Source organism: Artibeus jamaicensis, unplaced genomic scaffold (genome assembly GCF_021234435.1).
Source record: "Artibeus jamaicensis isolate MK-2021 breed Jamaican fruit bat unplaced genomic scaffold, CSHL_Jam_final scaffold_2172, whole genome shotgun sequence".
NCBI classification, from domain to species: domain Eukaryota; kingdom Metazoa; phylum Chordata; class Mammalia; order Chiroptera; family Phyllostomidae; genus Artibeus; species Artibeus jamaicensis.
The window spans coordinates 3,643,173-3,669,921 of NW_026522031.1; the positions used below are offsets into that span (position 1 = coordinate 3,643,173).

The window sequence follows — 26,749 nt, forward strand, 5'->3', positions numbered from 1 at the left end:
TCCTGTGCAACCCCGCTCCGCCAGCTGCTGGCTTCCCCCCTCTTACCAGTCAGGGTGAAAAATTCATTGTTATCAGACTTCCAAAAAGTTCAGTTTTCTCTGTTCTGGCTCTGTTTTCTGTTGCTAATATTTTGTTGTCTCTAAACTTGGTTGTGTGAGAAAGCATGGCCTCTCCACCTATGCCTCCATCTTGGCGGAAGTCCCCATCTGATCTTCATATTCATAGCCCTGCTGCCCAAAGGAGCTAAGTAAGAGTTTGGTGGCTTTTCAAAATTATCCTTTATGCTATAGTATTTAAAATAAAGACAGGCATGAACTATGAGAGGTTTTCTTACATGTTACAAACTTTAAAAGGTGAATTTTTTTCTATGTTTTTATTTTCACATATATCTTAATTTCAGCATAGGTGGTGTACAGACTAGTACTGGTTAGATTATTTCAGGCATAAACATAGTGATCTGACATCTCCAAACCTTCCTACAGCACAAAACACCATTTGTAAAAGATATAAACAGTCATCATCCTACCACCTTACTACCAACACTATACTATTGTATGTCATAGATTTTGCTATATATTGCGTATATGTACCATTACTGCAGCTATAGAGCATTTGTAATTATTGGTTCACATTTTTTCTTTAAATCCCACAATAACTACTTTATGTATATCTCTAAAATTTATACAGTCAGCACTTTAATGACTGTATAAATAGCTCATTGAGTTAAGGTGGAATAATTGATCACTATCATTTTGTTAAATATGAGTTTACAACTTTCATTTTAAAGATAATTTTAGTGGGGGAAAAAGAGTCATATTCAGTAATTATCTCTCCCCAAGTTAAGGGCACACTTTTACTCTTCTGATCAAGTCTGTTCACACTCAGGGTGAGATCGAGAAAGACTCTGGAAGCAAGTGGCCACCCTCACCTCAAAGCAGGTTACTAGGTACACTTTATGGCAACACCCTCAGAAGCTACCTAGGTGTGTGGGACACATCCCCAAGCATTGTGTTTGAGAAGTAGAAGGAATCAGTAAAAGTCAATCTGCCATCAAGGCAGAAGAGCCAGCCACACTATACTAGTCACCTATAACATCTGGTAAAATGTCCTGTGTCAGAACAAACATTCTCATGAGGGAAATGACCTGGACTAACCAGGGTGCAAGTGCTGGTGAAAGACACTGGAGAACATGTAAACAGTCTGTACATCTACATAATTCACAGCTCAACACTCAAAGTTTCTAGGCCCATACACAGCCCAAATTGTTTCTCTGAGACCCAATGTTCAGTTCTGCCCTTGGTGAACTACTGGCTCAGCAGTTTGCCCCCAAGATTGTAAGCAGTGAGAACAGCTACCACACCAAGGAGGTAAAATAAAAGAAGGCAACATATTTAGCACCTGCATTTGGACCCAACAACCTCAGAAGAGAAAGCACCTGAAGGTCAGCCGGGGTCCTGCCTTCTGGGAGCTCCTGTGGATGGAAGCTGCAGACCCTCTTCTTTCTTCCCAACTGAAAACAGAGCAGAATTCTCAGAAAAGGTGCTTTTAGTCTCAAGTGGGCTTGACCTAGTTGGCAGCCCTGGGGTCTCACTTGAGGCTGTGACATGAAGTGTATGCCCCCTGCCACCAGGAAGGAGACAGCAACTCTCTTCTCCTACTTCTGCTCTCCCCCCCCCCCGGAGGACACGCAGCCACAGAGCACTGCTCTGAGATGATGTCACTCATTACAGAACCCAGACACTCTGTGCTGTTTGTATATTGTGCATGCCAGCACTGCCCTGGTTCACAAATCTGGTCCAGGCCAACCTGAAAGGAAGCCGGATCAGTGTGACACTGAGTAAGCTCCTGGCATTAACCTCGATATTTAGGCTTCTCTCCTCTATTATAGAGGAGAGAATTGCAGCAGAGGTGACATGTAACCACCCAGAAAAACCAGCAGAGTCCAAGTGACAACTCAAGGTGTTGATGGGCTGTAGACAGCTGGTTATGGAAACAGCAGGGGGTGGCCTGGGAACCCCAAAGTATGTTCAAGGTGTGTCCATGGGGTTATTAGAACCTGGCTGAGGAAGGGTTTTCCAGGGCACAAAGCATTGGAGGTACCTTCTAATCTCTATCCCAAAATGGAAAGATTCCGAGTCCAGCCCTTCCAGGGAGGGGAGGAAATACCCTCTCCAAGGTGGTTTCTCCTCACAGCTTCATGCCTCTTCTGGAACCCAGAGAGGATTTGCTACCTAAGACTCTGTCATATTTATTTGTACTCTGCTGCACTCTCATAATCAATATAATGGAGTCAAAATGTAATTTTGGAAATCTCATATCAATCAAGGCTGCAGTTTACAACTAATTCATTCCTTACTGTGTGATTTCTTACTTTGTAAGATCACTACCTGAACTTGAAAAAACTGAGCAGTTAATCAAGTTTTGGAAACATGTCCACCTGTGCTCTAACTCTACATTTCCACGCTGATGAGAAACACATTCAGAAACACCAAAAATGGCTTCTGATCATATGAGAAGCCTGATGCATACTGGGCAATCCATAAATAGTGGCACCTGTCTTCCTCCCTTTTTCTTTGATGTTACAGGTGATCTTCAGAAAATCTGAAAACTGACACACAGGTGACAAAACTAGTAGCCAACTAATTCTGTGAAAACAGTAGTTTAGGACACAGTTTTCCAAGTTTGTCATCATCTGGCCATCAGTTATAAAAATAAAGAATTTAAATACAATAATAAATAAAATTTAATGTTTATGACACCTAGGTTAAATGAACTTTAATCTAGGGACGTGAATTATCTCAAAATGACATGTTTATATTTTATTATCAAGGTGACATTCCTGTAACTTCTAAAAGTGATCAGAGCCAAAAACACACAAACACAAAATACAAATATATACAAAGGACACTGACACATATAACACAGCCAGCTCTTAACTACAATAAACATGTTCTCGGGTATGTACATTATCCATCAGCATTGAGCACTTCCTGTCATCACAGCTCTCATTTCAACCTGCATTTATAGCTCCTATGGGTCTGGTGAGGTCCTGTAGTATTGTGATTATACTTTCTGTTTGAAGGCAGAATGAGTAAAAATCAACACACTGACAATTTAAATGACTCCCAAACTAAATGACCTCAAAATTGGTTTTCAGGTCATTGCTTTTTCACCAATTTGGTTAATATTCAACTGAAGAATGAATGGATGTTCAGAAAGTCATGGTTGGTGTATGATTGATGGAAATAATTATAAATTGTTACCAACTGTATTTATATAGTACTGTATGTTAAAAAGTCAAAAGTTTGAATTTTTCCTTTGCATTTTGAAAAACCAGAGAATAAAGGATTGACTATGGCTTATTGAGCAGAGCCTGAGATATAGACAATTCTTTTCATAGCTGGCTGGATTGTGACTGTGAGAGCTTTGACCAAGTGAGGGGAATGTATTTCTGCAGTTTTGAGAAATACCCTTCAAAATAGTTCAATTACATTTTTTCTGATGCTGGCTTCCTTGAATCATATTGTTATTTTTATACATTTCTCAGATTTTTATATCCTCACCCGAGGATAGGATTATTGATTTTAGAGAGAGGGGAAAGGAGGGGGAGAGAGAGAGAAAGAGAAACATCCATGGGAGAGAGAAATATTGATAGGTTGCCTCTCACATGCACCCTGACATGGAATGAACTTGCAATCTTTATATGTGTCTTGAGTGGGAACTCAATTCATGACCTTTTGTTCCATGGGATGATGCTCCAGCCAACTCAGCCACCTGTATGGGGCTTCTCAGATTTCTGAAAAGAAAAGTGGGGCATTTAATTGGGAGACCAGAAACCATAAAAATCCTGGAAGAAAAGAAGTAGATATTACCTGTTAGATATTAGTTGTTATTAACAGTATCAAAGAGACCACAAAACTCAAGTGGGAATCCAAGTCACTGTGATTAGAGAGGCAATGAAATCATGGTAAATTCTTTCAGATTTATCTTGCTTTCCTTTTTGTTAATTCGTACTTTAAGTAAAAAGCACACCATCATAATTTCATTTCTATTAATGTTATTATATGCTAATATTTTAAAATTAAGTTTTCAAAGGACTTTAAAGAAATGTAGGAATCTTTCAAAGAAACGTCACTCCTGGACTGGAGAAAAAAAATACAGCATTTACTACTCAAAAGGCAGTTCTGCTGTACAAACTATCCCAATGGGAGAGAGAGAGGAGAGGGAGAAATTCATGCAAGCAGGAGAGGCTGTCGTGTTGGGCGCTGCAGACTGGTCTGATTTTCATACTGAGAAATTATTTACCATCTTCAATAGTTACTTTGATCCTAACAGGTACCGTAGTTTCAAAAGCAAAGATGGAATCTGAGTGCCACAGCCTGATTCAAATCCCAACTTTGCTCCATACTACTCTCCAGGCCTCTCTGCTCCTCCGCGTTGCCACCTGCAAAAACGGGGGGAGCAGCAGGCCACACCTCATAAGGGAGTAGAGAGAATTAAATGAATTCACTGACAGATGACACTTAATAAGTGCCTAGAGATATATTAGAGATTTTAACAACCAACAGTGGAGAGAAATTTCTGGATCCAATAACCATAAGGAAACAGGTTACATGCTTAATATTCCTGCACTAAAATAAAGACCAGCCAGAGAATCTTAATGGCGACAGACACTGGGTTTGACCTGTAAGAGAACATCACCTGTTTTTTGGACAAGTGGGACATGGGGCCTGTCTGGCGAGACAGTGTTCCCATGAATCTGCAGGGACAAGCAGGAAACAGGGTGGGGAGGGAAGATCAGACCCAGGACAAGTGAGCCACCTATCTGTGACTGTGGGGGTTTTCGTCACAGGAAGTGGCACCTGGGTCTCCTGGCCCCGAAGGTCTTGGTAGCTCTGTAGCCAGATCACATTCTGCATGGGTGGCTGGCTGATTCTATCTCTCTGACACTGTCATAGCCAAGTCAAGAGCTGCCGGCCACCTAAGGATGACAAGGAGGGTCCTAGAGGGTCAGAGGCATCAGGGCCACACCAGGGGCAGAGGGAGAAGTCCCTAGTGATGTTCTCAGGTCCCTAGTTATGGAGGTAGGCTTAGGACCACATGTGCAAGGCATTTTGTCACCAACACTTAAAGCCGGTCATTTCATTCACCCCCTTTCCCATCTCCCATCTGCAAACCCCTCCTCAGGGCTAATGAGCATTTACTACTTACAGTGGTATAATCTATGTTCTGTTCTCCAAACATGGCCCTGGACTTACAGGAAATCTCACAGAGGGGGAAAGAAAAGGGATTGAGTCTCCTCTCTGAAGGGGACTCCTCAGGAGTGAAGCCCAGACACAGCTCTCAGCAGAGAACTTGATTGACTTGCTTTTGCCAGTGAAGGTCTTTTCTATCTTCACCTGAACCCACCTCCCTCCCCACAGATGCAGACAATGATTCAGGGACAGACCCTTGGGATTTACATCCACTCATACTCTCACCAGAAAGATTGAAAGACTTTGCTACCTCCTGTGGTGGTGAACCAGTGAGTGCATGTCCCACACTCATGCATTTTGCTCTCTCAGTATCCCAGGGGAATTTATATGTGTTTATTTGGGAGTTGTGAGTATGTACATGTGCATGTTTGGGATTGGGTGAGGCCAGGATGTCTCTAAAGTATGCAAGCCCTGGCATAGAAAATAAAAATTCAGCCATAAATTATCTTTTCTCAATATTTATTTTATCAGTCTTAAAATTGCTCTACTTTGATTCCTCCTGCTTAATTGTGGAGGGGAGTCTGTAATTTCTTGATCTCTCATGGTAGGGGCCCCAGGGATCCTGTTAAGATGCTATCTTGGAGAAACTTACCTCCTAATGAGAACACGTGACTGCCAAATAATCACTGAGCATTGCTCACACACAGTTTTGACCTGGTGGTTTAGGTAAACCTCTCCCTCAGTTTTCTGTAGTTTGCTCTCCATTTCAAACATCTCAAAATTTCTGAGCCACATTTTTCTCCCTTCATCCTGGGTTAAAGCCCACAGCTAAAATGAAAAATGAATCTCTTTCTCTCTCACTGATAATGTTTGATGATTGCAAAGTCCTTTCCATCCTAACTCCCTAAGTGTATCTTCGTTGAATTCTCTAGAGAATCTTAGTTCTGAAACTGCAGGGGAAGGAGCCCTGCACAATAACAGCAATATGTTTAATTTACCAGTGAACAGAAAACATATTGTAGTGTGTAAGAGGAGACAAATTATTTTTTTCTTTAAAATAATCTGTGTCCAACTGAGTCTCACACCACTCACCTCCCTATTCTCCAGCACACACTCTCTGCCCCAGTGAAGGCCTCCTCCCCAGTACTGCCACTCTTGAAATTCTCATTCCTCCTCACAAGTGTGTCTCATTCTTTCATCACCCACTTCAGTTCAGACACAACCCCTGTCCATCACAGTGCTCTCAGAGCCCTCTTCAGCCTGCCCAGGCAGAGCTGGACTCCCTGCACTAGCAGACTGAATGCCCTTGTTTTAATGCCCTTCACGGTTGTGCTGAAGTCACTTTTTTTTACTTTTAATATTCTCACATTGTTCATCTTTCCTATATTTTACAAGCAAAACAAGATTATTCTAGAAAAATAAATTTCACCCCTCAATACCCAGAGAGAGCTAAGGATTATGATTTGGTGCATGTTCATTCAGATATGCAAAATTACCATTTTAATTCCTGTCAAAATTTTTTTCAAATCCTCACCTAAGGATATGTTCATTGATTTTTAAGAGAGAGGAAGGAGGAGACAGAGAAACATCCGTTGGCTGTCTCACAAACGCACATTGACTGGGGACTGAACACACAACATTTTGGTGTAGGGACTGATGCTCCAACCAACTGAGCTACCCAGTCAGGGCACCACATTGATTTCTTTTGAGGAGGACAATATGATGGCATTTAACACAGCTGACAGTGGGTACCAAGAGGTGTCATGATTCATCATGTTTTTACATTATTTTTTGCTGCTAATCTTTGAAACACTGGAGCAAAAACATTTACTCTCAAAAACATTATATTTCTTGTGTGTTATTAATATTTATATTAATTAACATTTTACATTTCAGTAAGAATAAGTATTCCAAAGCATAAATGGCACCATCATTAGTGATGGACCTTTATTAAATGAAGGTCAATTTAGGAATAAAAATGTTTGCAAACCACAATTAAATGCAAACCCATAGCTACACCTAATATCATTTTAATATTATTTCTGCTGAGACAGAAACTCCTCCTTCACAGGGCTTCAGTCCTGTCTTAGTGTTTTCAAGATCACTTGGCACAGAGAATTTCAATGAGCTAGTTGAAAAACATAAAATAACATTAGCAATGATGAGAAATTAGAAGTGTTCATGACTGTTCCCACCATAACTTGCCATGGTACACCTTTTTAACTTTACAATGCTATTATAGGATATATTTCCCCAAAACAATGGAGTAAACCAAGAAAGAGGAAGACATGACATTAATGAACTAAGGACTTTAACACTGGATCTTCAGGATGGCAAAGAGCATGTGTGTGTAGGAGACCAGCACCAAGCACAGGGGCCCCACTAAGACAAACAGAAGCAACAAGGTGACAAGAGCATTGAGCCCAGTGGCAGCACAGGCCAGCTTGAGGACAGACAGGATCTCAGAGAAGAAGTGGTTGACTTCATGAGGCCCACAGAAGGGCAGCCTCTGGACAGCAAACACAAGGACAAGCACCAGGGGGAAGCTGAATGCCCAGGATGTTTAGTAGCAAATCCCATTTTATTTGTCTCATTAAGTCATAATCCTCGTTCTTTTAAAATGATAAAAGAATGTAGTGTATAATATTTATAACTACAATTTTGAGCTCTAATTGTAATTCATGGATTCTGCTAAGCATTTTGCACATAGTATTTCTTCTCAATAAACCTTAGTTAGTGAATTTATTTTACACATAAAAAATCTAAACTTCCAAGAATCTAAGCATGCTTTGTAAGAAAGAAATACATACATTTTCTTCTTTAAAAACTTTTCACACACACATAAAACATAATTTTAAAAGTAAATATTTCCCTTTGATGCAGTTTAAGTATTCAGGTTTAATTTAGCATATGATTTAAGGAAAGCTTTGAAAAAAGTTTCTATACACCCTTTTCCACTACTTCTTAAACTGTGTTCTATCATTTCATAATTGTGTTGGAGTTTCATGCTAAATGGTTATTTAACTCACCTCATATCTCTTGCTTTAAAGAACAAATTATTACTGATAATTTATAGCCTCATATCACTGGTCAAACAGTCATCACAGCAATTACACAGTCTGCTCTTATTTTTGACAATGTTCTAAATTTTGGTCATTTCCCATAGGAGACAAGTGACCAAACCAATGAGAGAAAACATTGGACTCTCAGCTACATCCATTCTGCCTTCTTCCTCTCATCCCCACCATCCAGGATCTCCACCTACTTTGCAAAGGCAGAGAAACACCGTGGCAGAGAAAGTTCCAATGTGTCTGTGTGTAGCCTGACATCATTTAGGGTTCTCTCCTTGTTTTTAGTTCCATCAGAGTTACACTCTTAATCTTCTTTCCCTTGAAGTCCTGGCTCATGCTCTTCCTAATTTAAGTTCTTGATGCCTGAGGAAACATCACTGTCATAGACATATGCAGGAAAACAACCAAATATTTTAAATTTAGACCAATTTTTGAAGATGACCATTGCCAAAAATACAATATTTCAATAATTACTGTATAATCAGTCTCAACTCCTATATTTTGAATATTCTGGCCATGTCTTGGTTTATTCAATAGAATTTTGTCTATAAATCCTGATAATGAAATATATAAATCTATTTCATCTTATTCAGAATATCCCTCATGACCTTATTACAAGTGCATGCACCAAGCAGAGAGCTGGAAAAAGGGCTCATTTCCTTGTGGAGCATCCTTGTAAGAGGGAGCAAAATGGGCTTTCTTGAGAGATAGTCATAGAAGAAGTTCAAGAACTTGCAAAGGATGCCCTAGGCCTAGAGCATGTCTCTGTATTCCTGTGCACATATTGGGTAAGGAGACACATTGGGTATGTTTATACTCAGTTATTTTTTATCCTTGAGGCTCTCATGAAGGTATTTCCTTTTCAGCCTCCTTCTCAGAGCAGCAGTGACCTCTCTGTTCCTCAGACTGTAGATCAGGGGATTCAGCATGGGATTGAAAAGGCTGTGAAACAGGAGGAGGTATTTCTTCTTCTCCTGGGGGTCAGCATGTTGGGGTCCAAGATACATGATAATGGCTGTGCCATAAAAGAGTCCCACCACACAGAGATGGGAGGAGCAGGTGGAGAAAGCTTTCTGGCGTCCCTCTGCTGACTGGATCTTCAGTATGGCACGCAGAATGTGACTGTAGGAGACCATTACTGCAGACACTGGTCCCACGAGCACCCACACTCCCCCAGCCACAATCACAACCTTGTTAATGTGGGTATCTGCACAGGCAAGTTTCAGAACAGCTAGAAGCTCACAGAAGAAGTGATTCACTTTCTGAGGCCCACAGAAGGGCAATGGTAAGAGTAACACCATATCTACTAGGGTTAGAAGGACTCCGACAGTCCAGGAAGTCACTGCCAGGGTGATGCAGACTCTCCAGCTCATGATGGTAGAATACCGAAGGGGCAAGCAGATGGCCACATACCTGTCATAGGACATCACCACCAGAAGGAAACATTCAGTGAGAGCAAAAGTCAAGAAGAGAAAGGTCTGTGTAAGGCAGCCAGCAAAGGAGATGGGCTGGGCTGGGCTCAGGAGGTTGACCAGCATCTGGGGCACTGTGTTGCAGGCATAGGCTATGTCCACAGTGGCCAGGTTGGAGAGGAAGAAGTACATGGGGGTGTGCAGTCGGGGGTCCAGTGAGATGAGCCCCAGGATGACCCCGTTGCCCAGTAGGGTGAAGGCATAGAACAGGGAGAAGAGCCCAAACAAGAGTACCCGCATCCTTGGGCTGAGTGGGAATCCCACTAGGAGGAACTCTGTGACAGAAGTCTGGTTGCCCCACATTTTCCTGGGAAAGAACAAAAGAGTGAGCTCAGCACGTCTGAGTCCCTGAGAGACATGTTTAACATGGTAGACCTGCGTGTGTCATCATTTCTTCCCTCAGAAAACATGTGCCCCTCAGGGACACTTCTGTCCTGTTCGTCAGTTACTAAGTGAATCCTATCTATGCATGGCAAATGACACAGAAGGACATTTTTTCACCTTGATAAATTAAATGCCAGTGTTCTATTACACTTTTCAGTGAATCTTACCACTATTTCCAAAGTTCCACCACAGTTCCTAACACGTTAGCATGCCTACTGCCTCCCTAACAGTGGACACTTCACTCAGTCAGCAGGAGTGCTTTAGAGGCCTGCCTGGGAGGAGGCCCTACCTACAGCGCACACGTGGACACCGTGGGGAGGGGGCTGTGGGCCTGAGTCTGTACCCTCACAAGGGGGTGAGAAGGAGGAGGAGGAGCCTGTGGAGGTCCTCCTATCAGGGATCTCACAGATTTGTGTCTTCATTAGATGACTTATTAATTAGCCTTGTAATTTTTACTGGCACCATCATCTTGAATTATGTTTAGAGCATGGCAGACAGAGCATGCCAGTTTAGCTGGATTTAAGGGAGAGAACTCTGTCTTTTGACTTTTGTACCCACAGATATTCTACTCTGATCATGCTGTTTCATGATCAGGTATTACCTGTCACACATTTATCCCTATATGAATATCCATGCTCTATGCCTGTATGTGAGGATAAAGTATATGTTATGTGTATAGTTAAACACAAATAAACACACACATGCACTTGAATTCTTAGGTGCATATATGTGTATATCATGTGCATATAGGTACATCTTATATGAGTATAATCCTTATTATATTCTAAACCTTACAATGAACATTTATATACTATGCCTGTATGTGTGTAGATAACATATATGTTATGTATATAGTTATTATGTGGATTTAGTTGCTATTTTCTATATTATTTTCTATTCTACTTCACTAGTAAAATGCTGGTTGAATGATTTCTTGATGGGTCATGGTCTAGGATTTAAAACTACTGACCAATAGCCAAGGCAAAAGGTAAGCTTCAACTATACACTTATATCCTTAGGGCCTTTAACATATTTAACAGATTAACTCTATAACAAGAAAATACTACACATCATGAATGTTTACTTTCTGGGGTTTACATTATTTAGGAAAGAACTTGCCCCAGGGTGGGAATTACAAGGTTTCACTTGTAACTTTAAACTACTGCTTCTGTTCCTTTGTCTGTCTGACTGTATATCTTTCTTCAGCCCAGCATCCATCTGAATTTCACTAAAATAAGAATCTCAGAAAAACACAGGATTTTGGTCCCATATCAACTCTCAATTTAAATATCCTCATAAATTAATATTTGCAAGGTTTGATATACAAAAGTGTGAAGGTTTCACTCTGCTTCAAAAGAAGAATCAGAATTCAGAGCAGAAACACTGGCAGATGATTTTATCTTAGTCCAAGAAATAAAGCCACGACAGTTGGAATCACCTTCGTGAAGAAAGCTGGTTCTTTTGTAGAACCGAGCTGTATGTCAGTGAGTACTTTAACTCAGATATTTGGATTCCCATGTTATGAGAGAAGGCAAGCAAAAAAAAAATGCTGAGGTCTCTGCCAACTATAGGACTCATTGGCCCTAAATGTATACAAAAGTGTTAGCCATTTTCATTTCAGCTTTGTTGCCACATCTGGGGAGAAAGAAGATAGCAGTGCTATTTCTAAAATGTCTTATGATGAAGGACACAATAAACTGCAGAAGGACAGGGAGTATCATCTCATCGTGCCCCTACCTGCTGCAGATAGCTAAAACACAAAACTAAAGTCCACAGATATTTATAACTGCTTGGAGTGACAGGTCTGTTAAAAGGACTCAAAAGATGATAATTCTCATATTCAAATAACTCACCATGTGAATTTTCACTTTCAAAAATAAAACCTTCATGACACTCTCATCAAAAACTACTTTAGTGGTCAATTTGGCCCATTATTTCATGAAAACATGACTGACTTTCATGGGACAATGAAAACACTTTCAAGCATCTCTCTCAAACACTTAAAGTATCTTATTATTTAAACAAGAAATTTTACACTAAATGATCAACCTCAGGTGTCTCTAAATGAGATGGTGTCCTTAATTATCCCATTAGCTTTGTCTATAAACTGCAGCACCTGGCACTGACAGACAAGAACAATTCCATTCTGCACTGTGATTTTTCATCAGAGCCTGCCTGATTTGAATAGTGAACAAAGACTGGACAACATAAGAAACTTACCACAGACTTACTGCTAAAATTGAGACCAGTTGAATGTTACTTGGGTTGAGCAAAAAGACACTAATATAGAGAAAAGTATCTCTGAGTTAGTGTTGAAATTGCTGTCTCATAAGGATCTCTTAGGATAAGAGGTGCCTGAACAAGAACAGATGATTTATTCTCTGCTCCACTCCACCACCTCTCAATATACTTCTGAGTGTTTGGTGTAGGGAGGGATAAAGACCCACCAGGCACACTGCCCTCAGCTCCCTTCCAGGGGGAAAGGGGCTCTCCAGGAACTAATCTCTGGTGTTCTCCACATGGACACTTGTGACAAGACACTGGCTATGATGGTTCCTTCACTCATCTGTGGCGTCCATGTTCATCCATTTAGAAGCTCTAGAATGATTTCTGGGACTCCTTCGCACATTACAATGACCACACCTTGCATTCATTATGGCTCAAGAACTCAATTTCCCCACCAACTAACCTTCCAAATACAGTAGGTGCTACACAGGGCACCTGGGGCCCATAGGTTTTTCCCAACCTCTAGTCTTGGCCGAGTTTTATCTCACACCTGACCAGAACATGTATCCTCTGTTTTTTCTCTTTGAATCAGATAGGAATACAACAGGGAGCAGAAACAGTGCTGGTGTTGGAGGATAGTAGAGAGACTTTCATACAACACAATGGTTACAAGGATATTAGGGAACTATTACAATAAACACAGAGCTTTCCGATGAACTAGCAGAACTGTGTGAAGCTACCATCCCTAGGGTTCAAGGGCATAGAGCACAGGCTGGGTGATCAGAATCCAGAAGGTCAGAGGATTCAGGGTTCAGACTTAACCCTGTGAGAAGAATGGGTAACCCAGCGCCACTGTGGCCCCAGCCAGGAATGATGGGGCTGGCTCTAGGACACTGAGTAGCTAAGGCTGGACAGGTGGCCTCTACTGCCACTCCCAAGAGCTGTTGAGGCAAGGCTGACAAGAACGGCAGGCAGACATGAAGGAGCAAGGTCCTTTTCCCTGCTCCAGGCTCCCATTCTGGTTCAAAGCTCCCTACATATACAACATAAGCAATTGGAAGCCACTAAAATGAATAATCTGCCCTGGCTGGTGTGGCTCAGTAGGTTGAAGGATTGTCCCATAAACAGAAAGTTCCTGGAATATCGGCCTATAAATAGAAAGTTTGGGGGTTTGGTTCCTGGTCAGGGCTCTTATATACCTAGGTTGCACGTTTGGTCCCAGTCAGTACGTATACATACAGGAGGCAACCAATGGATGTTTCTCAAATTTATGTTTCTCTGCCTCTCTCCCTCCTGTCCCCTCTCTCTAAAACTTCAACAAGCATGTCCCTGGATGAGGTTTAAAAATAAAATCAATAGTTCAGATGTCCCAATTGGGTTAAAAAAGTTTTTAAATGGATACCAGATGCTGGGGGCTCAAGATTATCAATAAAGAACAAACTTCACATCACTCATACTGAGAGTTTATTAAGAGACAGAACCAAGAATTACTTGAAAAACACTAATGGGAAGGTGAGGTTTAAATGTGATGCACAAAGAAGTTTGCTGATTCCTTACCTTGAAGCAAACGTGCTAGCTACTCACAGGTAGCACTGTGAGCCACAGGCCTTCCCTCTGAGGTCCAGTCTGTGCCACACTGACAGTGCAGATGCAGAGGAAAACGTGTGCTGCTCACTAAGGGTGGATGACGAGAGGGAAGGAAAGCTTGACAGTGAAAGCGACTCAGTAAAAGTCGGATGTTTGCTACTTGCTGGTATGTGCATGCATGAAAAAGACTGATAATGGGACATTCTTCCTGGATTGGTTAGAATGGCTGGATAAGACGTTGCGTGTTGAGTGCTATTGATGTGTAGTGCACAGAACTGGGGGAGGAATTGACAAATATGGTACCTGTTCTGATAAAAGCCCATCTGAGCTTCATATTCAGTGAGCTCTGCTGGCAACAGCAGCTAAGTAAGAGTTGGGTGGCTTTTTAAAAATAATCTCTTATGCTATAGTATTTAAAATAAAGGCAGAAATAAAATTTAAGAGTTTTCTCAATTCTCATAAACTTCAGTAGCTAAATTTACTCCCATTTTTAAATTTTCATATATATTTTAATTTAAGTATAGTTGGTGTATTAACTCATACAGGTTAGATTATTTCAGGTGTAAACATAGTGATCTGACAACTTCAAACTTTCCTACCGCACAAAACACAGTTTTAAAAAGTTAAAAACAGCCATCATCCTACCATGCTACAACCAATACTATACTACTGTATGTCATAGATTTTGCTATTTACTGCATATATGTGTACCATAATTGCAATTACATAACATTTGCAATTATTGGCTCACATTTTTCCTTTAAATCTTATAGTAACTCTTTCCTATGTATCTATAAAATCTACACAGTCATCATTTTAATGACTGTATAAATAGCTCATTGAGTTACAGTGGTAAAATTGATCAATTTATCATTTTGTTAAATATGAGTTTACAACTTTCATATTAAAAATAATTTTAGTGGGGAAAAAGAGAGTTGCACTGAGTAATCATTACTCCCCAAGTGAAGGGCACACACTTACTCTTCTGATCTAGTCTCCTGTTCACTCTCAGTGTCAGATAGAGAAAATCTCTAGAAGTAAGTGGCCACCCTCACCTTGAAGCAGGTTACAAGGTACACTTTATGGTAACATCCTCAGAAGCCACCTAGATGTGTGGGACGCATCCCCCACCACTGAATCTGAGAAGTAGAAGGAATCAGTAAAAGTCAATCTGCCACCAAGGCAGAAAAGCCAGCTATATCCTACTAGTCACCTACAGCTTCTGGTAAAATATCCTACTAGTCACCTACAGCTTCTGGTAAAATGTCCAGAATAAGCATTCTCATGAAAGAAATGACACAGACCTCGACTAACCAGGGTGCAAGTGCTGGTGAAAGACACTGGAGAACATGTAAACAGTCTGTACATCTACATAATTCACAGCTCAAAGTTTCTGGGCACCATATGTGGCCCAAATTGTTTCTCTGAGACCCAATGCCCAGCTACTGGCTCAGCAGTTTGCCCCCAAGGTTGTAAACAGTGAGCTCGGCTCCTGCACTGTCTGCAGGTTTCTCCTTCTCCCCTTTCTCCTACACACCGTGTATTAATTTTGTTCCTTCACTCAGCCTGCTCATTCACTAGGCAATAGGACTCCTTATTTTTCATAGGAAATATCTCTCCAACATGTAACACAACAAACCTGAGCTCCATGAGATGGACTTTAAGTGGCAAGTACAATCTGGGAGAATGGACAAGCAGCCCTTGTCCATTCTCCCAGATTGTACTTGCCACTTAAATGTCCTACCGCTGCAGCTTTTTCTTGCTTCCCAAATTCTGAGTTTACACAGTTAGGATACACAGGGAGAAAGACTGTATTCAACCTTTGACACCAAGAATAGGAATTAATATAATTTAAGTTCACAGATATTCAATTCAATGAGCAATAAAAATATATATAACTGATTTAAATAAATCAGTGAGTATAAACTATGGAAAACTTCCTTCAGAAGAAGAAGGAAAGCCTAATGTCACATCATGAAGGACCAGGAGGTGCAACAAATTTATTTATTTCACATTCTGTTGCAATAAATAAGTTATCACACTCACTAGGCATTGTGACTATATTGATAATAAGTAAATGCATAATTTACACAATAACAAACATGTTAACTGTCCTGAAATGGAAACTCACTCCATAATATACCCCACTGTAATTTCTTTTGGCTAGGGAAATTACTCCATCTAATTCATAAAAATGAAACTTCTTCTTTTATCTTTTCCAAGTAAATCTTTTCACATGAGTGATTCTTCAATTATCCAATAAATTGGATCATTTTATTATTCTATAAAAATTAACCAAATCTTAAATACCTTTAAATAATTGGTGTAGCAAATGTACACCTAGTTTTCCCCTGAAACTATTCATATGAATTGTGAATGATGAGCATGTATGTTTAACATTAATGGGAAGTATTTTTTCCAATACTTAAATGAAAAGAGGCAGTAACAGAGGGAGAGTCAACAGAGAACACGGTGTTACAACCCATGGAATAAATGGTAAAATAAAAGAAGACAACCTAGTTAGAATAGTAAATTCTTTTCTAGGAGCTGGTAGAATTAGATGGTTCTCACATAGAAAGACATGAAGGATAAATTGTGTAACAGCTTCCTCCATTTTAAAAGGAGGCAAGAGTATTAGATGGCTTTTATTCCCCTCTCAGATTGCTACCATGAGACAGGGGCATGTAGTGGAACAAGGCCCTCCTCATAAATGTGACCAGGGATGGGTTTTAACTAAGAAGAGTGAGAAACCTAGGCTCTGACAGCTGGGGTGTCATATTTTACTCTGAGCACCCCCACCCACCAGCATAATGCAAGAAAAGGGTCTTCAGAAAGGTGTCTTTCTCTTCATTCTAGCCCTGAGGACTTCGGCCAACCTTTTGTCCTGCTCTTCTGTTAGTCATTAACCAGTTTATATATAATGCTGTATAGGTTGGAGGGTACAGTTTACAGTATTTCCCTCAAATTGGATAGGAATGCACAGGGAGAGGAAAGGTTGGAGCTGAAGCACTTACTGCTTGAGGTGTGTTTCCTTGGCGATGAGTCACAGATGCCCTTTTTGTCCAGACCACGAGGACAGGACACAGGGGAGCTCAGGAGGCTTCTACATGAGAGGGCTATACTCTCTGCCTACCTATAGCCCACCCATTCCCCAGACACATACCTGTGGAGTCCAGGGAACAAATTACAAAGTGTCTTCCCAACATTCCATGTCTTCCCTACTGAACAGAACAAACCTGACCTTCTGTTCTCAACTCCAGCTTTGTTATCAGAGGGTGTGAGTGCATGTGAGTGTGTGAGTGACTGTATCTGTGGTACTAGTAGAGAAGTGAGAACTCAGGAGAAATGTCAGGGTGGTCCTACTCAGCAGGATCTTGGCATGAAAATGTAACAGGTAGACAAGTCAGATGTTACAGGATGTGTCACAGCACAGTCTCCACATCCTCAAGTATCTGAATTCTGAAGAGCTGATCTGATGTGAAGCCTGCCTCCATACCCAGGAGGAGAATGGTTTAAGCTTCATGATGTGGTGTGTGTGGCCCCCATAGAGCTTGTTAAGGTGAGCACCTCAAAGGACTGGTTCCTCCCAAGGGAGTGAATCATTCTTGTCTGCTGAAAGTGCTATTTTTACTAGGAAACCCATGGATATTGAAGCCTATTTCCTTATATTTAGGGCTCTTTCAGTGACTTCGAGGACACTGAGTTTGCTAACCTGAGGTTGGATACAGTGGGCACTGGTGTTCACACTGATGTGCAATAATAACCAGTGATCTCAAACACTGCAGTTTGGGAAGAGGCCTGGCATGAGAGATTAAGTTCATGTTCTAGGAGCATACAAAATACATTAAGTCACAGGGAGTGATGAGGTCCCATAGAAAGTGCTTGTTCAGGGGAGATGCACAAAACCTCCATAATCTTTAGAGGAGTATAACATAATAGACAACAGTGGAATTCCAGATATATAACAGGCAATAAAAGAAACAAATAAAGACTTCAACATAAACAAAATGAAAGATAAAAATCACATGATCATATCAACAGATGCTGAAAAAGCATTTGATAATGTACAGTACCCATTTATGATAAAAACACACAGCAAAGTGGGAATAGAGGGAGCATACCTCAACATAATAAAGGCCACATATGAAAAATCTATATCCTACGCCACACTCAATGGGCAAAATCTATAAGTTTTCTTCCTAAGATCAACAACAAGACAAAGGTGTCCACTTTCACCAGTTTTATTCAACATATCACGAGTTCAAGACGCAGCGATCAGACAACAAAAAGAAATAACCAGCATCCAAATTAGAAAGGAGGAACTAAAAATGTCATTGTTTGCAGATGACATGATAGTGTACATAGAAAATCCTATAGGCTCCACCAAAAAATACTCAGCCTAATAAGTAAATTTGCAAAATAGCACGATGCAAAGTCAATATTCAGATTAAAAGCATTTTTGTACATCAACAGTGAAATATCAGAAACAAAAACTAGAAAAGAAATCCCCGTGACTATAGCCACAGGAAGAACAAAGTACGTAGGAATAAACAAAACCAAGGCGGTAAAAAAACCTGTCCTCAGAAAACTACACAACACTGAAGAAAGAAATTAAGGAAGATACAAATAAATGGAAGCATATATGGTGTTCATGGATTGGGAGAATTTACATCATTAAAATGTCCACACTACCTGAAGCAAGACATAGATCCAATGCAATCTCTATTAACATACCAATGACATATTTCACAGATTTAAAACAAACATTTCAAAAATATATGTGGAAGCAAACACAACCCCAAAGAGTCTCAGCAATCTTGAGAAAGAGGACCAAGTAGGAAGGATCATAATACCTCATATCAAACTATACTATATGGCTACAGTAATCAAAAAAAGTTTGCATTCACATAAAATGATACATACATCAGTGAAACAGAAGAGAGAGCCTACAAGTTAACCCACGTCGCTTTGGTCAACAATATTTGACAAAGGGGGCAGAAGCATAAAATGGAGTGAAAATAGCCTCTTCAACAAATAGCGTTGGGAGAACTAGAATGTTACATGTAAAAAAAAAAAAAAAGAAAGAAATTAGACCACTAACATAAAACATACACTAGAATTAACTCAAAATGGACCAAACACTGAAAACATAAGCTGTAACATCATAGAAGTCCTAGAGGAAAATGTAGGCAGTAAAACTTCACATATCTATGCAGTAATATTTTTGTCGATATATCCCTTAAGCCTAAAGAAATAAAGGAGAGAATAAACAAATGGCACTACATCAAATTAAAAAGCTTCCGCATGGCTAAAGAAAATATCATCAAAGTGAAAAGGAAACCAACCATATGGGAAAACATAGTTGCCAATACCTGAGACAAGGCTTTGATCACCAAAATATATAAAGAACTCACAGGACTCACCACCAGGAAGGCAAACAATCCAATTAAAACATGGGCAGAGACACGAACAGTAAACAAAAATTCCGCCAAGAGGGAGGCATAGGTAGAGATTCCACTGCCCTTCTCGCACAACCAAGTTTAGAGACAACTAAAGCTATTAGCAACAGAAAACACAGCCAGAACACAGAAAATTGAACTATTCGGAAGTCTGACAACAACGAACCCTTCAGCCAGACCGGTAAGAGGGGCAAAACCACCAGCTGGCGGAGCAGGGTAGCACAGGAAATACTCGGTCAGATGAACTCAGGCACGGGAACCCAGGCGCAGCACCTGGGTGGATCCCAGGTGTGGAGTAGCGAGCGGACCCACTGAGGGAAGCAGGGACACTGAGGCTGACCATGGTCGCACATTTGTGTGCGAATAAACCGAGAGAGTGGGCATTGGACGGACCCAGTGGGCCCCACGGGAGTGGCAGCGGAGGGCACCACCATTTCCCTGCTCTGACCCCACCCCCACATACAGCATCACAAACCAGCGACCTGGGTAGCCCCACCCTGGTGAACACCTAAGGCTCCGCTCCTCATCCTCATCCATAACAGGTGCGAACAGAGCAAAACATAATGGCTCAAGAACTCAAAGCCCCAGAGCCCATAACTCTAAGCGTCAAAGAAGTAGCCAAACTTTCAGATACACGGTTCAAAACACTGGTGATCAGGATGCTCACAGAACTGGTTGATTTTAGTCACAAATTAGAGGAACATACGAAGGCTAAACTAATTGAAATGAAAGGAATTGCATAGGAAACCAATAGTGATGGAAAGGAAACTGGGACTCAAATCAATGGAGTGGACCAGAAGAAAGAAAATAATGGCCAAACAGAAAAGAGTGAAGAAGCAAGAATTCAAAAAAAATGAGGAGAGGCTTAGGAACCTCCAGGACATCTTTAAACGCTCCAACATCCGAATTATAGGGGTACCAGAAGGGGGAAAGGAACAGCCACCAGTGGAAAACTTATTTGAACAAATAATAAAGGAGAATTTCCCCAAGCTGGCAAAGGAAAATAGACTTCCAGGAAATCCAGGAAGCTCAGAGAGTCCCAAAAGTGACCCAAGAAGGAACACACCAAGACACATCATCATTACATTAACCAAGATTAAAATGAAGGAGAGAATCCTAGAAGCAGCAAGAGATAAGGGGACAGTCACCTACAAAGGAGTGCCCATAAGACTGTCAGGAGATTTCTCAAAAGAGACCTTACAGGCAAGAAGGGGCTGGAAAGAGGTATTCCAAGTCATGAAATCCAAAGACCTACAACCAAGATTGCTCTATCCAGCAAAACTTTCATTTAGAATGGAAGGACAGATAAAGTGCTTCTCAAATAAAATCAAATTCAAGGAGTTCATCATCACCAAGCCCTTATTATATGAAATGTTAAAGGGACTTACCTAAGAAAAAGAAGATAAGAAAGATGAACAGTGAAAGGACAGCAAACTCACAGTTATTAAGAACCACACCTAAAACAAAAGCAAACTAAGAGGACAGCTAGATCAGGAGCGGAAACATAGAAATGAAGATCTCAAGGAGGGTTAGCAACAGGGGAGTGGGAGGAGAAGGGGGGAAAAGGTACAGAAAATAAGTAGCATAGACAGTAGATAGAAAATAAGGGGGGTAGATAGAAAAGGGGGGTAGACAGTAGATAGAAAATAAGATAGAGTAAGGGGGGTCAAGAATAGTATGGGAAATATAGAATCTAAAGAACTTGTGACACATGGACATGAACTAAAGGGGGGGAATGGGAGGGGAGTGGGTGTGCAGGGTGGAGGGGAATGAAGGGGGGAAATGGGACAACTGTAATGGCATAATCAATAAAAAATATATATATAATATGGGCAAAGGACCTGAACAGACACTCTCCAAGAACAGAGGGCCTATAGTCATATGAAAGGTATTAAACATCACTAGAAAAGAAATGCAACTTATAACCACTGAAAGATACCACCTCACATCATTCAGAATGGTCATAATTAATAAATCAAAAAATAGAAAGTCCTGGCAAAGATGCGGTGAAAAGGGAACTCTGTAGTACACTGTTGGTAAGAATGCAAATTTGTGTACCTCCTGTGGAAAACAGTATGGAATTTCTTCAAAACATTAAAAAGGAAACTGTCTTTTTATCCAGTGATTCCACTGCTGGGACTATACCCCCAAAATCCTGAAACACCAATTCAAAAGAAGATACGCACCCCAATGTTCATAGCAGCATTATTTGCAATAGCCATGTGCTACAAACAGCCTACTGCCCATCAGTAAATGAGTAGATCAAAAAACTGTGACATTTACATAATGGTATATGATTTAGCTTAAAGAAAGAACAAACTCCTCCTTTTTATGACAACGTGGATGGAACAGAAGACTATTATGCTAACTGAAATAAGCCAGGCAGTGAAAGGCAAATACCATGTGATCTCACCTCCGAAGGGAACCTAAAGAACAAAACAAACGAACAAGCAAATAGAACCAAAGAATGACAACAAGGACCAGACTGACAGGGACAAGAGAGGAAGTGGGAAGGTGATAAGAAGGGAAGGAGGGAAAAGGTCAAGTCAAGGAACAGGTATAAATGACCCATAGACATGGACACCAGGGTGGGGATTGACTGTGGGAGCGACAGGGGTAAACTGAGACAACTCAAATAGAATATCAGTAAAATAAGACTTTAAATAACTGTAGTTTATGTCAAAAAAGGAAACAAAGTTATAAAGAATGAAAATCAAATATTTCAACGAAGTATTAGAATCTACATAAAAATAATTACTCATTTTGAAATGGCAATATGTAATCACTTCAATTAAGAAAACACCAAATACAACACATGGCTACGCCTAACACAGAGCAGGACCAATGAACTCAAACAAAAATTAAGAGAAAATTATCAAATACAGGCATAAAATGAAAAACTGGAGTTGAGTTAGAAACACATCTTTCTGACTAACTGTGCTAAAAAGTGTTCTAACATATACTCAAGAGGAAAGGAAAATTAAATGGGGAAAAAGCAAATTTTGGGGATGTTATTTCTGAAAATTTACCAACTGTGATGAAGGATATGATCTCATGAGAAGAGAAATCTCAGCAAATTACAAGTAGGACACATTTACAACATCACAATCCTGCAATATTATAGTGACATTGCTGAAAACCAACAATAAAGTAAAATATTCTCAAAACTCATACACAATATTTATTCATTACCCATTAATTACCAACAGGAATCATTGCTTTAGCTGGAAAAAAAGACATCCTTTAGTGTCTTTTGCATGCAGCCCTGTTGGCAATGAAAAGCTGGGTTTGGTTGGTTTGGTTGGCTTGGTTGTTTTTTTCTTGACTTGTGTCTCTGTTTGAAAACATGTTTGTTTCATCTTAATTTTGGAAGCATATTTTCCTGTATGTAGACTTTTGAATTGACAGTTGTTTTTTCAACACTTGGCAGGTACTGCTCATTGACCTCTGCCCTCCATAGTTCCCACTGAGCAGTCAGAAATTATTATTATTGCTGTATCCCTCATGATACTACAGGGAGGACTCGGTTCCATTGAGGCACTTGTACTCTAATTCCCAGCCTTGCATAAGGAAAGGCCTGGTCTCATAGGCCATTGCCATCATTTCAACCTGGGACCTTAGGGACAGAAAGTGACTTTAAGCCAGTGCTGGCTTCAGATCTCCTCATTCATTTGCTGATTCTGCCTCATTTTTGTCCGTTGAGAGTTTTACTTACCCTATTCGAAGCCCAGTTATACATTTCAGAGTTATGGTTTTTAAAATGTTCTACCCAGTAGTTTCAGGTGCTTTCTCCTAACATGGTTTTCCGGATGGCCACTCTGCTGTACTGACACTGTTTCTATTCTAGAAATCCCATAAGTAACCTACCTGGGGAGGAAGTCAGACACCTGATACTTCCGTTCACAAATGAGTACTTGATACAAACAGAACTACACTATAAGGATCCAAGCTCTCTTCTCATTACCTGCCCAGAAAAACCAGTTATTCATGTGACACATGTTCTTTACACTTGCCCCTACTTTCCATTCCAATTTCTAGCTTCTGTTATTTCATGGGATGCTTATCACTTCCCTTTTCCAAATGTTTTGTCTTCATCTTTAATGCATGCCTCGATTCCTATTTTCCTCAATTCTCCACTATTCTGTTCCATAGTCTTTTCCTGTCTGTACATGCTCAGATTTATAAACCTCTACTTGTTTCACAGGTTCTCCAGGGAGGAATCTTTGCCCACATAATTATTTTCTTAGATATATTCTTGAAATGGGAATTACTGGATCAAAACTTACTTTCAGTGTTCATCTCTGCTATTATGTACCAGGTTGTCCTGGGCAACAAGAGCACTGTGGGGATTATCTATGTTCTCACACCTTCACCATAGAATAGAAACAAGACTCACAGATAGAGAGCACACTGACCGGTGTCCGAGGAGACGGGGTTAGGGAGCTGGGTGAAAAAGTTGATGGGATTAAGCAAAAATCAATAAATAGATCAAAGCCATAGACACAGACACCAGAATAGTGATTACCAGAGAGAGAGGAGTGAAGGAAGGTAGAAGGGGGTAAAGTGGGAATAAGTGGTGATGAAATGAGACTTGACTCAGCGTGGTGAACACACAATACAATACATGGATGATGTATTACAGAACTGTACAGCTGAAACCTATATAATTTATTTTTTAAATTTATTATTTATTTCTTTTTAGACAGAGGGGAAGGGAGGGAGAAAGAGAGGGACAGAAACATCAATGTGTGGTTCCCTCTCACGTGCCCCCTACTGGAGACCTAACCTGCAAACCAGGAATGTGCCCTGACTGGAAATTGAACCAGTGACCTTTTGGTTCTCAGGCCAGCACTCAATCCACTTAGTCACATCAGCCAGGGCTGAATCCTATATAATTTTATTAACCAATTGTATCTTCTTTTTATTTTAATATGTACTATTATGTTTGTCCTGATAATTCAGGGAATTATTTTTAAAGTGTATGAGAATGCTTACAAAGAACATAAATGTTGTCTTCTGATCATGCTTAGTCTTTTTTTTTTTTCTTTAAACTCTTATAACACTTCAGGAAAAAACTAAGTTGTTAAATACTTCATTCAGAGGAGATATCTAGTTAGAAATGGGAGGCTTAATAAAGAATACTGGACAACAGCTAAGGGGAGTGAAAATGGGGGGGAAGTGGGGAGGTGGACTAGGAGGGGAGTAAAAGACAGAAAACTGTACTTGAAAAAGAAATAAATTTAAAAAAAAGAACACTGAAAGGTGACTGGACTAGCAGTCTTCTTTCTCAGAAAGGTCTCTCTTCCAGTTCCCCACTGTGAATATATCACCAGGTGGTCTTACAGAGCTGATTTGCTACTGGAGCTGGCACTGACTTTCTCTGTGTTTTAAGGCAAACCTACTTATGTACATGGACCAATGTGCATGATGCATCAATAAGTGAATGAGCTAAGTTGCATAACTGTGAATACTTTGACCCCTGAATCACCATATTTACACCTTTGAGTGATCCCATGACTAGAGAACTGTTTTTGCAACTGATTTGGAAAATGAACATGAATTCCTCTGAACACATCTTTTTTAACATTTTTTATTGTTTTTCAAGTACAATTTTCTGCCTTTCCCGCCCCACCCCTCCCCATCACCCCAGCCCTCCCTACTGCCTTCCCCTGTTTTCAACTCCCTTGTTATTGTCCATGTGTCCTTTACAATTGTTCCAGTAAATCCTTTACCCTTTTCCCCCATTATCCTCTCCCCTCACCCCTCGGATGATTATCAGCCTGTTCTCAATTTCAGCGTCTTTGGTTATATTTTGCTTGCTTCTCTTCATTTTGTTGATTAGGTTCCAGATAAAGGTGAGATCATATGGTATTTGTCTTCTACCACCTGCCTTATTTCACTTAGCATAATGCTTTCCAGTTCCATCCATGTTGTCACAAAGGGTAGGAGCTCCTTCTCTCTTTAGGCTGCATAAAATTCCATTGTGTGGCTATATCATAGTTTTTTTATTCATTCATTTACACATGGGCACTTAGGTTGCTTCCAGCATTTGGCTATTGTACATTTTGATGAAATCAATCAACAAAGTTCATATGGAGTCATTTCAATTTCATATCTAAATACTATAGCATGTTATATTTTAAAAAATGACCAGCTTGCAGCAGAGTCCTTCAATCACTCTATGTCTGCTTCTCACAGCTAACATGGAGTTTTTGGGTCCAACCCTCCATATAAGTCATAAGATTCAAACTGTGTCTAAGGAAAGATTTCTACATTCATCATGTTTCTTGAATGCATCAAGACCTATTTTTCTGGGACTTAACCCTTAGGGCAGACACCTCTCCCTCACTTTCTCAGGCCTCATAGTCTCTGAAACCTCTCTGGGGCCAGATGATTACTGCACTTTAGCCTCCTCACTCAAGTCACTTCACACGCCTCTTGCTTCCTGACACAATGTTTCCTTTCTCCCCTGGGGAAAGTATCTCTGGATTACTTGGTGGCCACAGTGTACATACAATTGTCCTATGGGACAATTATCACCATGTGGAATGACACACACCATGTACAGATAAAAAGTAACAGTAAGCTATTAAGTTGTTCACATTATTATTTTTTAGAGAGGGGCAAGGAGTGAGAAAAAGAGGGAGAGAAACATCAATGTGAGAGAGAAACATTGATTAGCTACCTATTGTACATGCCCCAAGCAGGGACAGAACCTACAACTGAGGCACCTTTTCAGGCTAGAAATTGAACCAGTACCTTTTGCTTTGTTGGACAAATACTGAACCACCTGTGCCACACAGCCAGGGCCTAAGTTCTTCCCTTTACTCTTCCCAGTAGTAACTGCCTTAAGGTGCATGTTGCTTAAGGCCTCTAAAAAGGGAATCCTATGAGGTAGAACAGTTCATTGTTTCTACCACCACACAGTGAGCAGCCTCAGTAAGTCGCCCTTGAACCTGCTTTCCCTACTCTTCTGTCATTCCACTTTTTCCTCATTTATGATTAATTGTTGGTACATGAGCTTTTATTCGGGTTTTATTTTGGGAGAACCCAGGTGAAAGAAACCACTGACCTTGCCAATAGCTAGTGGTAGAGAGAACCCAGCCTGAGATGTAAGGGCACTCTCTGCCAATATGGAAAGGTAAAATTTTGTTTCTCTGGTCCCAGTGAAGTGTAAGGGAAAAGGAAGACAGGTAAGAAAGGTAGGTGGTCAGATGCATGTACATGCTGTGTTACCTGCTGTGGTCTGAAAAGACAGAGATGGGTTGGTTAGGTCTGATGAGAATGACCCTGAAAAGCATATGAGTATTTCTCTATATCTCCCTCTGCATGGAGACCCATGTGCAGATCAAGT

The 26,749-nt window shown here is 40.5% G+C and overlaps 1 protein-coding gene across 1 annotated transcript; it reads right to left on the reverse strand.

Moving 5' to 3' along the window:
- Window positions 1-9,088: 9,088 nt before the first annotated feature.
- On the reverse strand, window positions 9,089-12,354 carry LOC119052933 (olfactory receptor 13). Its single transcript, XM_037150338.2, has 2 exons — window positions 12,344-12,354; window positions 9,089-10,046 (listed from the first exon to the last, which is right to left on the reverse strand). Exon 2 carries the CDS (start codon window positions 10,040-10,042, stop codon window positions 9,089-9,091), a length of 954 nt encoding a protein of 317 aa, XP_037006233.2. The 5' UTR covers window positions 10,043-10,046; window positions 12,344-12,354.
- Between the last annotated feature and the right edge of the window lie 14,395 nt (window positions 12,355-26,749).